This window comes from Manis pentadactyla, chromosome 4, assembly GCF_030020395.1.
Source record: "Manis pentadactyla isolate mManPen7 chromosome 4, mManPen7.hap1, whole genome shotgun sequence".
NCBI classification, from domain to species: Eukaryota; Metazoa; Chordata; class Mammalia; order Pholidota; family Manidae; genus Manis; species Manis pentadactyla.
This window is the reverse complement of record NC_080022.1, coordinates 53,685,001-53,700,093: the sequence shown is the minus strand read 5'-3', so window position 1 is coordinate 53,700,093 and position 15,093 is coordinate 53,685,001. Positions and strand designations below refer to the sequence as shown.

At 38.0% G+C, this 15,093-nt stretch overlaps 1 protein-coding gene across 3 annotated transcripts in view; it reads right to left on the bottom strand.

The window, feature by feature from the left end:
- RAVER2 (ribonucleoprotein, PTB binding 2) overlaps positions 1-15,093 on the bottom strand; it is a 110,063-nt gene that overhangs the window by 41,218 nt on the left and 53,752 nt on the right. For all 3 annotated transcript variants that reach the window (XM_057500285.1, XM_036911305.2, XM_036911306.2), the window contains exons 3-4: positions 13,120-13,589; positions 10,142-10,333 (exon numbers count right to left, since the gene is read on the bottom strand). In XM_057500285.1, coding sequence (XP_057356268.1) covers positions 10,142-10,333; positions 13,120-13,589 — 662 coding nt within the window. The remainder of the gene's footprint in view (positions 1-10,141; positions 10,334-13,119; positions 13,590-15,093) is intronic.

Genomic DNA, 15,093 nt, shown 5'->3' with positions numbered 1-15,093 from the left:
AAGAAAGTGAAGTGGGACCAATGATGTCCCTCTAGAAGAGGCTCAAGAACTAGATCTACATGGTTACACAGACAAGACTTCTCAAACTTTCAAAGAACAGACACTCATATTTTATACAAGTTGGTCCATGAAGTAGAAAAGGAGAAAAAAATAGTCATTTAATGAGGTCAGTGTTCTCGATTCCAAAGTTAAGGACGGTACAAAAATTTTGAAGTATTTTTCACTTAAAAGCATGTCTGCACATATACCAAATATTATCCAATCCAATCAAACAATGCATTGGACAACAATCATTACCAATTAGGGTTTATAACCCCATTAGAAAATCTATCAGTGTGGTTCAGCACATTAATGAACTTAGGGAAAAAATCACACAATTATCTCAATAGTTATAGAAATACTCTGATAAAGTTCAGTACCTATTTATGGTATTTTTTTTAATTCAGAAAACTTGATAAAGGCTATATACCAAGAACCTATAGAAAATATCAATGGAATACATTATTTTTGAGACTGAGACAAATTTATGATTTCTCACTATCACTAATATTCCTGATCATGGCCCTGTATGCCATGCAAAGCAATTTGAACTTATATAGGCATTAAAGAATATTCAGCAGAGAAGGACATGATCTAATTTGAGATAATAAAACTTACTCTTGTGGCACAGCAGACGATGGATTAGAAGGGGAGAGACCAGTGACACGGTGGCCGTGGGGGGTGGGGGTGGAGAGGGCAGTGAGAGAAATCACCAGGGTGAGGAGAATGGGATTCTGAGTAAAGTAACAAAGATGCTGACGAATCCCAAGGATTTAAGAGAAACAGGAGGTGCAACTGAAAGGGTTTGCTAATATTTTTGACATCTAGATTTGGAGAGTAGGTGACAAAGACCAAAATGATTATCTGAGTTTTTGGTTCACATAGTTTGAGTTCAGGTGAAATGGTGCCATACAGAGATATGATAGAACATAGAAAAGGAAGTCCAAGAGGAAAATAGTTTTTAGAAATACTGAAAATGAATTATTTACATAACATGAAGGTGGGATGTCCAGTAATCATTCAGAAATTTAGATTTAATACTTCAGGCAGTTTGGTCCAAAATATACACTTGCAAGTCATCACTGATATGCAAGAACTGAAGCCACTGGAGTGTGTAAGAGGAAGAAACTGAAAGGGCCAAATACAGAAGTGTCCTGACACCAGCCCTTAGGGAAAAAGAAGAAGAAAGGGAAAGAACAGTTAGCTAAAGAACGGTGTGGCAGGAGAGTGTCTCAAATGTTGCAGAAAGACCAAGCAACAAAAGAGTATTCAAAGATCTCCACTGATCTTAGTGAGAACAGATTCACTTCAATAGTGGAGGCAGAAACTGCAGTGCATTCGGCTGAGAGACAAATGGGAAATGAAGAAACGATGACAAAAAGAGGGGGGACCTCATTGTTCAAGAAGCTCCAGTAGTGAAGGAACAGTGACACCAAGGCCAGTGTCTATACAGGATTTTTAAGGGAAAATATTTGCTCATGTTTATAAGCAGAGGGGATGGAGCTAGTGAAGGTACAAGTGACAAAAAGGAGAAAGGTGAGGAGGTGGAGCCAAGATGGCGGCGTGAGTAGGACAGTGGGAATCTCCTCCCTAAAATATACATATTTTTGAAAATACAACAAATACAACTAATCCTAAAAGAGAGACCAGAAGACACAGGACAACAGCCAGGCCACATCCACACCTGCGATAGCCCAGCACCTGGTGAAAGGGGTAAGATACAAGCCGCAGCCCGGCGGGACCCGAGCGCCCCTCCCCCCAGCTCCAAGCGGGACTAGAGGAGTTGGAGCGGGGAGGGAGAGAGAGCCCAGGACTGCTGAACACCCAGCCCTAGCCATCCGCACCAGAGCGCAGACACAGTGCATGTGTGGGGTCCTGGATACTAGGGAAGCAGGACAGTAAGACCTCTGAGCGTGTCCCGAAGCCAATGCCCCTGTGACAAAGAAAAGTGAGTGCTTTTTGAAAGTCTTAAAGGGACAGGGATGCCACAACTGGACGGAAACATCCCAAGTCACAGTACAGCAGCTGGAAATTCCAGGGAACTCCGGGCACACTAACCCCCTGGGCAACAGCTCTGAGACCCCTCACGGAGGTAAACAGCCAAACAGCCCCCCGTCCATTACCCGTCCAGGGCCCCGCCATAGCATAGCAGCAGCCTGAGGCTGGCCACGCCCTTAGCAAGGGAGCTTCCTCCATACCAGCCAGACAAGATACAGAGACCCAGTCTACACGCAATTGCCCAACACAAGCCACTAGGGGTCGCAGTTGTCCCAGTAAAGAAAGGCCAGGAGCCAAGTGGAAAGCTGATAGACGCGTCAATAGCACTCAACTGCACCTATCAACATGAAAAGGCAAAAAAATTTGATCCAGACAAGACTAACCCAGACAGCTTCGGCACCTGCTGCATCTTCTCCTGAGAAGGAACCTGGGGAGATACATTTAACCAGTCTTCCTGAAAAAGAATTCAAAACAAAAGTCATAACAATGCTGATGGACTTGCAGAGAAATATGCAAGAACTAAGGAAGGAGAATACAGAAATAAAACAAGCTCTGGAAGGACTTCAAAACAGAATGGACGAGATGCAAGAGACCATTAATGGACTAGAAAACAGAGAACAGGAACGCAGAGAAGCTGATGCAGAGAGAGATAAAAGGATCTCCAGGAATGAAAGAATTTTAAGAGAGCTGAGTGACCAATCGAAACGGAACAATATCCGCATTATACGGATCCCAGAAGAAGAAGAGAGAGAAAAAGGGATAGAAATTGTCTTTGAAGAAATAATTCCTGAAAACTTCCCCAAACTAGGGGAAGAAATGGCCTCTCAGACCACAGAGGTACACAGAACTCCCATGACAAGGGATCCAAAGAGGGCAACACCAAGACACATAATAACTAAAATGGCAAAGATCAAAGACAAGGACAAAGTATTAAAGGCAGCGAGAGAGAAAAAAAGGTCACCTACAAAGGAAAACCCATCAGGCTATCATCAGACTTCTCAACAGAAACCCTACAGGCCAGAAGAGAATGGCATGATATACTTAATGCAATGAAACAGAAGGGCCTCGAACCAAGATTACTGTATCCAGCACGATTATCATTTAAATATGAAGGAGGGATTAAACAATTCCCAGACAAGCAAAAGTTGAGGGAATTTGCCTCCCACAAACCACCTCTACAGGGCATCCTACAGGGACTGCTCTAGATGGGAGCACTCCTAAAAAGAGCACAGAACAAAACACCCAACATATGAAGAAGGGAGGAGGAGGAATAAGAAGGGAGAGAAATAAAGAATCATCAGACCATGTTTATAATAGCTCAATAAGCAAGTTAAGTTAGACAGTAAGATAGTAAAGAAGCTAACCGTGAACCTTTGGTAACCACAAACTTAAAGCCTGCAATGGCAATAAGAACATACCTTTCAATAATCACCGTAAATGTAAATGGATTGAATGCACCAATCAAAAGACACAGAGTAATAGAATGGATAAAAAAGCAAGATCCATCCATATGCTGCTTACAAAAGACTCACCTCAAACCCAAAGACATGCACAGACTTAAAGTCAAGGGATGGAAAAAGATATTTCATGCAAACAACAGAGAGAAAAAAGCAGGTGTTGCAAGACTAGTATCAGACAAAACAGACTTCAAAATAAAGAAAGTAACAAAAGATAAAGAAGGACATTACATAATGATAAAGGGCTAAGTCCAACAAGAGGATATAACCATTATAAATACATATGCAACCAATACAGGAGCACAAACATATGTGAAACAAATACTAACAGAACTAAAGGAGGAAATAGAATGCAATGCATTCATTCTGGGAGATTTCAACACACCACTCACTTCAAAGGACAGATCCACCAGACAGAAAATAAGTAAGGACACAGAGGCACTGAACAACACACTAGAACAGATGGACCTAATAGACATCTACAGAACTCTACATCCAAAAGCAACAGGATACACATTCTTCTCAAGTGTACATGGAACATTCTCCAGAACAGACCACATACTAGGCCTCAAAGAGAGCCTCAGTAAATTCCAAAAGATTGAAATCCTACCAACCAACTTTTCAGACCACAAAGGCATAAAACTAGAAATAAACTGTACAAAGAAAGCAAAAAGGCTCACAAACACATGGAGGCTTTACAACACACTCCTAAATAATCAATGGATCAATGACCAAATCAAAATGGAGATCCAGCAATATATGGAAACAAACGACAACAACACAAAGCCCCAACTTCTGTGGGATGCAGCAAAAGCAGTCTTAAGAGGAAAGTATACAGCAATCCAGGCATATTTAAAGAAGGAAGAACAATCCCAAATAAATGGTTTAATGTCACAATTATCAAAATTGGAAAAAGAAGAACAAATGAGGCCTAAGGTCAGCAGATGGAGGGACATAATAAAGATCAGAGAATAAATAAATAAAATTGTGAAGAATAAAACAATAGCAAAAATCAATGAAACCAAGAGCTGGTTCTTCGAGAAAATAAACAAAATAGATAAACCTCTAGCCAGACTTATTAAGAGGAAAAGAGAGTCAACACAAATCAACAGAATCAGAAACAAGAAAGGAAAAATCACGACGGACCCCACAGAAATACAAAGAATTATTAGAGACTACTATGAAAACCTATATGCTAACAAGCTGGGAAACCTAGGAGAAATGGACAACTTCCTAGAAAAATACAATCTTCCAAGACTGACCCAGAAAGAAAATGAAAATCTAAACAGACTAATTACCAGCAACAAAATTGAAGCGGTAATCAAAAAACTACCAAAGAACAAAACCCCTGGGCCAGATGGATTTACCTCGGAATTTTATCAGACATACAGGGAAGACATAATACGCATTCTCCTTAAAGTTTCCCAAAAAATAGAAGAGGAGGGAATACTCCCAAACTCATTCTATGAAGCCAATATCACCCTAATACCAAAACCAGGCAAAGAACCCACCAAAAAGGAAAACTACAGACCAATATCCCTGATGAACGTAGATGCGATGCAAAAATACTCAACAAAATATTAGCAAACCGAATTAAAAAATACATCAAAAGGATCATACACCATGACCAAGTGGGATTCATCCCAGGGATGCAAGGATGGTACAACATTCGAAAATCCATCAACATCATCCACCACATCAACAAAAAGAAAGACAAAAACCACATGATCATCTCCATAGATGCTGAAAAAGCATTCGATAAAATTCAACATCCATTCATGATAAAAACTCTCAACAAAATGGGTATAGAGGGCAAGTACCTCAACATAATAAAGGCCATATATGATAAACCCACAGCCAACATCATACTGAACAGCGAAAGCTGAAAGCTTTTCCTCTGCGATCGGGAACAAGACAGGGATGCCCACTATCCCCAGTGTTATTCAACATAGTACTGGAGGTCCTAGCCACGGCAATCAGACAAAACAAACACATACAAGGAATCCAGATTGGTAAAGAAGTCAAACTGTCACTATTTGCAGATGACATGACATTGTACATAAAAAACCCTAAAGACTCCACTCCAAAACTACTAGAGCTAATATCGGAATTCAGCAAAGTTGCAGGATACAAAATTAATACACAGAAATCTGTGGCTTTCCTATACACTAACAATAAACTAATAGAAATCAGGAAGACAATTCCGTTCACAATAGCATCAAAAAGAATAAAATACCTAGGAATAAACCTAACCAAGGAAGTGAAAGATCTATACCCTGAAAACTATAAGATACTCTTAAGAGAAATTAAAGAGGTCACTAACAAATGGAAACTCATTCCATGCTCCTGGCTAGGAAGAATTAGTATCATCAAAATGGCCATCCTGCCCAAAGCAATATACAGATTTGATGCAATCCCTATCAAATTACCAACAGTTTTCTTCAATGAACTGGAACAAATAGTTCAAAAATTCATATGGAAACACCAAAGATCCCGAATAGCTAAAGCAATCCTGAGAAGGAAGAATAAAGTAGGGGGATCTCACTCCCCAACTTCAAGCTCTACTACAAAGCCACAGTAATCAAGACAATTTGGTACTGGCACAAGAACAGAGCCACAGACCAATGGAACAGAATAGAGACTCCAAACATTAACCCAAACATATATGGTCAACTAATATTCAATAAAGGGGCCATGGACATACAATGGGGAAATGACAGTCTCTTCAACAGATGGTGCTGGCAAAACTGGACAGCTACATGTAAGAGAATGAAACTGGATCACTGTCTAATCCCATACACAAAAGTAAATGTGAAATGGATCAAAGACTTGAATGTAAGTCATGAAACCATAAAACTCTTAGAAAAAAACATAGGCAAAAATCTCTTTGACATAAACATGAGTGACCTCTTCTTGAACATATCTCCCCAGGCAAGGGAAACAAATGCAAAAATGAACAAATGGGACTATATCAAGCTGAAAAGCTTCTGTACAGCAAAGGACACCATCAATAGAACAAAAAAGTATCCTACAGTATGGGAGAATATATTCAAAAATGACAGATCCGATAAAGGGTTGACATCCAAAATATATAAAGAGCTCACACACCTCAACAAACAAAAAGCAAATAATCCAATTAATGGGCAGAGGAGCTGAACAGACAGTTCTCCAAAGAAGAAATTCAGATGGCCAACAGACAAGATGAAAAGATGCTCCACATCGCTTGTCATCAGAGAAATGCAAATTAAAACCACAATGAGATATCACCTCACACCAGTAAGGATGGCCACCATCCCAAAGACAAACAACAACAAACGTTGGCGAGGTTGTGGAGAAAGAGGAACCCTCCTACACTGCTGGTGGGAATGTAAATTAGTTCAACCATTATGGAAAGCAGCATGGAGGTTCCTCAAAATGCTCAAAATAGAAATACCATTTGACCCAGGAATTCCACTTCTAGGAATTTACCCTAAGAATGCAGCACTCCAGTTTGAAAAAGACAGATGCACCCCTATGTTTATCGCTGTACTATTTACAACAGCTGCACTATTCCATACAAGATATGGAAGCAACCTAAATGTCCATCAGTAGATGATTGGATAAAGAAGAAGTGGTACATATACACAATGGAATATTACGCAGCCCTAAGAAAAAAACAAATCCTACCATTTGCAACAACATGGATGGAGCTAGAGGGTATTATGCTCAGTGAAATAAGCCAGGCGGAGAAAGACAAGTACCAAATGATTTCACTCATATGTGGAGTATAAGAACAAAGGAAAACTGAAGGAACAAAACAGCAGCAGAAGCACAGAACCCAAGAATGGACTAATAGTTACCAAAGGGAAAGGGACTGGGGAGGACGGGTAGGAAGGGAGGGATAAGGGCGGGAAGAAAAGAAAGGGGGCATTATGAATAGCATGTATAGTGCGTGGGGGGCACGGGGAGGGCTGTGCAACACAGAGAAGACAAGTAGTGATTTTACAGCATCTTACTATGTTGATGGACAGTGACTGTGAAGGGGTATGTGGGGGGGACTTGGTGAAGGGGGGAGCCTAGTAAACATAATGTCCTTCATGTAACTGTAGATTAATGATACCAAAATAAAAAAAATAAATAAAATAAAAATAAAAATTACACGAGAAAATGCAAAAAAAAATTATTACTATTACTACCATGAATTGAGAAAAAATGGAATGAACAGCCCATCCCATATTTTATAGCTAAAGAGTAATCATCCTATGAAGCCACTATGAACTCTCAGGACCCGGGTCCCCAGAGTTGAGACTGAGGGGTGAGCCAGCGCTTGGAGCCAGGGCTCCACTGGGCGGCCCACCTCGGAGGCACAGGGTGCGGAGTCAGGACTCCACAGACCCCTCTGGAGGGTCCCCGGCCCCTCTCGCGTGTGCCTCTCCCCCATGGGCAGTTCCTGCAGACCCTCCCGGTGTATGGCTCACAACGAGTCACTCTGCTCTCCCACCAGCTCTCGCTGAAACAAGAACGGGGATCAAGGATTTCGAGACTATCAAGCAGCATCTGTGTCCTGCATTCTGCCCTGTTCTCCCTGCACCTAAAACCTGCCTCCCCATCCCAGATGCCCCAGCCAACCTCAGGAGAAAACCCCTTAATCTGCACATGATTCCATTTGGCACAGAAAGTCACGTTATTCCACTGCTTTCCCTGAGGCGGTGGTTTCCAAATGTTCTTAATCACATAACCCATCAGCAAAAACACTTTAGGAGAGCAACCCATGGTATTCATTAAATAATTAAGTAAATACATGTAACTGTGTTACATAATAAAACATATGAAAAATAAATCAGGAATGAAGTAACCAGTATATTATACACTGGAATTTGAACATTCCCTTCACCAGCACCAGGGGTCAGAGTTCACATGGCACATTCCGAGTCCCTCAGTCTAACTCAGGGGCAGGGTCACATCAGTGAACAGTAAGGGGAAAAAAAAAAAGGAGAAAGGTGAGGATCAAGATCCTTGAGGATGGGGACCATGGTCTTGAGCCCCTGCTTGGGCAGAGGATGCACAGTTCTTCTAGAGGGCAGGCTCTTTGTCTGCTTTGTTCACTGATGAATCCTGAACATCTCTAACAATGCCTAGCATGTGGTGGGTACTCAATTAACTATTCATGGAATGAATGCTACTGAAGAGAAAGGAAGTTTTAAATGGGGGCACATTTGCTAGGGAAGTATGAGAAAATTTGAATGAATGATCGAGCACGTGATCTTGACATTTCTACAAAGTAGGAGTCATGACCACCTGATAGAAAGGAGAGAGGAGAGAACAGAGTGAAGATTTGAGATAGCTGCTGTAGCAAATGAGAAAGAGTGGCTTCTGAAAGATGAGCTAATGTTTTGCTGGGACCAGCAATAAATGTTATGTCATACATTTTTTAGTGGCATCAAGCCACCTAATTGTTTAAGAGTACACAGTTCCCTGGCTGCAGAAGTAGGTGACTGGGTGGATTCAGAATTGTAAACTCAGCAAATCCAATCCAACAGACAGTTTAGCCATAGGCAATGAAATTAATAGTGAAATAATCGCTGAAGTAGTAAATTAAGCAAGAGGATGACAAGAGATGGGAAAGTAACAACAATCTCCTACCCATTCCTCCCTCCCCCCCTTGTCTCTCCCTCTATCCAGTCCATCCACAGTACACCTTTCAGACTAACCTCTTCATCCTGTCACCACCGTGTTCATGAATTTATAAATTCCTCACTGCTTATCAAATTCAATCTCAATTCTGTGAGTGCTCAACAGTCCTCTCTGATGTGGCATCACCCTGTCATTTCACCACACTCTCTTTATTCACTCAGCCCACCTAGACTCTCTTAGAGAGTGCAAATTCACCTCCTACTACTGCTTGAAAGGTTTTGTTCCACCTAGAATTGCACCACTCACTTGCCCTTCTTAGGGTTGCCAGATTTAGCAAGTAAAAATGCCGGATCACCAGTAAAATTTGGGATTTAGATGAACAACCAGTAATTTTTTTTAACATATGTCTCATGTAAAATCTGTATTTATCTAGCAATCCTGTCCCTTACCCGCAAGAACCCATTTCCAAAGAGTACTTTAGTATCACACTCTCATGTCGCTTTCATCATGTAGGCTTCCCTGATCCCTTCAAATGCATATTCCTTCCTTCATTCAATCAACAAATATTTACTACACTAAGTGCAAGTGTAAAAACTGTGAAGATGGAACAATCTCCCTCTGCATGGAACTTGCAGAGTGTGATAAGTAGACAATTACAATAGAGGAGTAGAAATAATGTGCCATGTGAGCACAATGAAGCACATGTCTTCCTTTCCTTGTACTATGGATACTTATGAACACTGAAAAAAGAGGGATGTTACACTCAAACTTTAGCATTGAATAGGGATGCAAATATTTGTTGAATGAATGAACTTCCTTCCAAAAATTTCTTAAGATTAATACACTTTACTGAACACAATTTTGTCTTTTGTAATGACTATTGGCTTGGTTTGAGAGAAATACCATTGAGCCAATTTTTAAAAAAGGAAGAATGTGTAATGGAATATAATGAAGGGCCAATCAATGGTCAATCAGCTTGGATATATTAAAAGTATTAGACTTTTCCATATCCTAATAAAGAATAACCAACTTACCACACGTTGCGCTGCTATTAATGCTGCTAATGTACTTCGTCCTGGTGCTCCTGGGGCACAGAAGGAAACTTGGATTTTACTTCCCTTGATGGTCATACCATCAGCTGCTTGCTGGACCTCTTCGGCATGCTCTGCAGTGTTATACTCAACCACGGCAAAGCCACCAACATAACTACCTTCATCCTGTGCAAGCTGATATAATACACTTTGTTAAAAGGTAATTCTTATATTTACTTAGAAATATTAATTTACAATATATAATTTTCAAATTCAAAAATATATGTATCAGAGCATGATACTGGTGAAAATAATGTACTGTTTCTAAAAATTAAGTTTGACTAGTTACTCAGATGCAACAAAGTAGGGCAGTAAACAAGAGTCTGTCAATTTTCTTTTTAATTCTTTGATTTTCTAATTTATTTTACAAGTCAAAGCCCAAAATGATAATACTCCCTATATATTAAGAAATACATGTAAATGGTAATTTGTAGGAAAATACGGGAACACAGTAATTAAAACTTTCTTTAAAATAATTTCACCAGATACATGGACAATGAAACATACTAAACAATTATTTGACCACATCTCTAAGTAGAATAAAGTTTGTATTATAAGAGAAGGTAGAAGGAAGCATAATCAACTTTTATTTCAGTAGTTTAGGCAGATCCCAAGAATTTGGTCAAGTATAACAAAGCAAACCTTAATTGGGAAAAGTGTGCCCAGGTTTGTTAAAATACTATATGCAACACACAACCTTCAATTTCTGAATGTGCCCTAAATAGACTCCTGCAATATAGAACTCAATATTTATTTTCCAGTCTCCCACCTGTAAGAATGTAAAGGAAGATACTAAAGTCCTGGATCTGTAAACACTGGTACAAAGAGCAAAACTAAGAACAAAACAAGACACTAAAAAGTTCCTAAATTTTGAACATGTCTGAATTATCTTTAACACATTCATGCTATAAAGTGGTAAATGTGATAAAACTCAAGCTTTGTGTGTCTTTGAGAAGATACATCTACAAACTTCCATTTGGATTTGGTATCTCATAAGTTAATATTACAAATAAATAATTTCTTTTAGTTTTAAGTTTAATTAAATAATCCTTTTTCATTTCTTTTTCTTATTTTTGAACCTTAACATTCTTCTACTTTCTTGGATAGTTAGAGCAAATTTCTATTTTTCAATCACATTCTTCCTTCCTTTAAAATCATAGTCAAATGTCTTCTCCATAAAACTTTTTTCCAATTAAATGAAAGAAAGGAAAAATTCCTATCTTTTCCAAACATTTCTGCTACAACCCCATTCCTCTTATAATCCAAATCAGATCTTAAAAAATCAGATTTGAAAAAGCTCCTCATCAGTCTCTTTGTTTCTATTGATCACAAGGTAAGAGCCTATGTCTTCAATATGGTCTGTGTCAACCTACCAAGGGAAACAGCCTGAATTTACAGATCCACAGATAATAAAGTTGTTTCACTGATCTTATGAAAACTTTAAAACATTTTTTTTTACTCTTGGTTCATTATAACCCTCATGCCTATATAAATTATAATACCATTCTAAGTCTTTCAGAAGATAAAATCATCTAAGTCCACAGCATCAGGAAGGAGTTTCAGAGAGGAATATTTCAGTTCAATATGAGAGCCATTCAAGTAAGAAACGGTCTGCTTTATGATAAGCTGATTTTCCATTATTTTGAAAAATTTTAACAGAAGCTAAAAGGTCATTCACAAATAATATAACATTTTTCTACCAGATGGCACAGCTAGAACAAATAATCTCAGTTCCCTTCCAACTGTGGGATTCATAATTCAAATATAATTTGTGATAAATGTCTTTTCCCCTCACATTTGCTTCAAAGGCTTCAACTAAAGCTACAAGAATCATGTATGGACACAGGAGATCACTATATTAAGTCTAAGCATTCAAGAATAGCAGAGCAATAAGACCATCAACTTTCAATAACTGAACAAAGATTTGATGAAGAGTTTTTGCAAAATATTCGAATTTTATAAAGCTCTTAGATGGTTTCTTTGATAATGATATTACTGGGATTAGAGGAGTAGAAATATAAGAAATGGATGGTAGCATTACTCATATATATATTACATATATACACATACACATATTATACTCTATATATGTATATTACTCCAACTCCAAACTTTCTTCTGCAATAGACAAGACTCAACAATATGATTTTAAAAAATGGGAGTTTATGGAGAGGAAAGATGGGAGGTGGGAAGTGAGGACTCATGTGGTGAGGGAAGCGAAGGAAGCACTGAGGGGAAGCGAGCGAGAAAGCTCCTCAGCTGCTATCAAACGTCTATAAGGGAAGGAATTAAATACAGTGTGCATTTTCTCTACTCAGTACAATACATTTTACTCTGATAAAGTACTTAACAATTCCTGCCACTGTTGCCAGTTTTAAGGTTCTCCCCTAAAGGTTTTACTTTCCATGACTCTATTAAGATAGAATTACATATTCTTTTAAAACCTCATCATACTTTTCTATCTTCTATTATAGCATTCTTCATGCAAGATTTACAATTATTAGCTTGTCAGTCTCTTCTACAAAGAACTGAGAGTATCTTTCTCTTGAAAATTTCTATATATTTCTGTTCTCAATATTTCTGACTTTCAGCAAAATACTGGCTAGCAAGAGAAGGTAATAAAGAAGACTTGAATGGACAAATGATCAATGGATGAATGGTTCAATGACTGGATGGAATAAGAAGGTGAATGAGTAAGTGATGGATTTTCTAACACATACTTAACTATATAACAATGTAGTTTGGCACATCCACAAAAGGATTTGATTTAAAATTTACCATGACATTGAAGTCATTACAGACAAAAGAAAATTAGATATCTATTGTGATATTCGCATAGGTATGATACATTGTTGAGGGTCTGTACAATAGATACATAAGCAGATTTTTTAAACACTCAAAACGATATTAAATATACATACCTGGCAAAACACAGGTTTATGGATACTGGAAAAAAATTGCAACAGTTCCTCTGAATCCCTATAGTCACTAGGGAGTTTATCTATACAAAGGCACTTAGAGTGAATGAGCTCTGCAGCCAACAGATTAACATCCATCCACTGTGCAAAGAGAGCTGATGCTCCCAACTGTTTGCCCAATAGCTCCAATCTAGCCTTTGCAGCAAAGTCCTTTTTCATGTACTCCACAAATCCATAGCCTTTGGAATGTCCAGTAACTTCACTGTAGACCAGAAAACATCTCTCAATATTTCCATAAGCACGAACAAGCTCTTCAAACTCTTCTAATGTAAAAGAAGTGGGCAGGTTGGTAATACATAGCAAAGCATCTGTTGGCTGGAGCTGGACTATCAAATCTTTTCCTCGAAAAGAATATTGATGAAACGTCTGAATTGCATTCTGGGCTTGTTCCCCATTTAATAAAGTAACAAAAGCTGGAAGATAACAAAATGAATTAGAGCTTTCTAAACTAGTGTTTCCAACTGTTTTTGACTATGATCCACAGTAACAAATACATTTTGTGTCTGTGACTCTTTACACACACACACACACACAATTTCTGAAACAAAAGTATCAAGAATACTACCATTTGCAATGCACTCTGATATTTTCTTTTCTATTTCATTGTGTTTTAAAAATGCTGACAAATGCACAAAACTCATTTCATGACCAGTAACTGAAATTAAAGTGTAGGAATTTTATTAAGATTTCTACCATAAGGTACTAAATTTTTTTTAAATCTTTTCAAACTACTTACAGAGTTTACTTTCTCTCCCAACATGTGATGTCTTAAAACCTTTCTTTCTCCTTAGAGAGTTCTAAAGGACCCTATTTCATAATAAGGACCTAAAAAAACAAAGGTATAGCAAAAAGACACCAAAATGCCCAGAAGAAGCCAGTTCTATCTCCAATCATGAATGTTTCCTTAAAATCTGATTAATTAGGTTGAAAACACACACATGCACACACATATAAAATTTGGCATATTTTTTGGATGAATATTATGTTATGCAAAGATCACAGGCTTGTGATATTGGACAAGCAGCTTAACTTTGAAACTTTGTAAAACAATAAAAAAAGAAAAATGTCCTGCCTACTTAACAAAGTTGTTCCAGCATCAAGCAACAAATACATAGGACAATTTATGAAATAAAAACGATGTAAAATATGGTTCTAAGTTAATGAAATATGCACAATCATATCTGATAAAATTAAAACATGGCCTTATTAAACCATTAATCTGTTGTCATAAAAACAAAGAATATAGAGGTTTCAAGCAACCCTATAAATTTAAAGCACTAATTAGAAGAAACAACACAGGGCAATCTACAAATTATAAGTTAATCGCTCTCTCAACATTCTTCCCTTTTCCTCTCTGGAAGATATAGTGGAGTTGTTCCATATGAGTATTTAACTTACCCAAATTAAATTATAACAACATGGCAAATATGAACATAGCTGGATTTAGAGTTTGCAATGAATTTGGAAAATTTTCAGCCACTATTTCTTTAAATATCTTTTTTATATTACCCACTCCCTCTTTCAGGGACTCCCATTACTCTAATCTTAGGACTCCTGAAGTTGCCCCAAATCACTGATGCTATTGTTCATATTTTATCATTTTTTTCTTTCTGTGTTTCATTTTGGATAGTTTTTATCTCTCTGTATTCACATTCACTAACTTTTCTTCTGCAGTGTCTACTCTGCTGTTAATTGCATTTAGTACATTTTTCATCTCAGACATCACAATCTTCATCTTTAGTGAATTTGACTTAGGTATTTAATTATCTTCCACGCTGCTACTTCATTTTCAACCTTTACTATGTCTTGTACATGTGGAACACAGATATAAAAACTGTCGGAATGTCTGTTTGCATTAATTTGTCTGTTTCAATTCCAGGTCAGTTTCATTTGATTGATTTTTCACCTCATTATAGG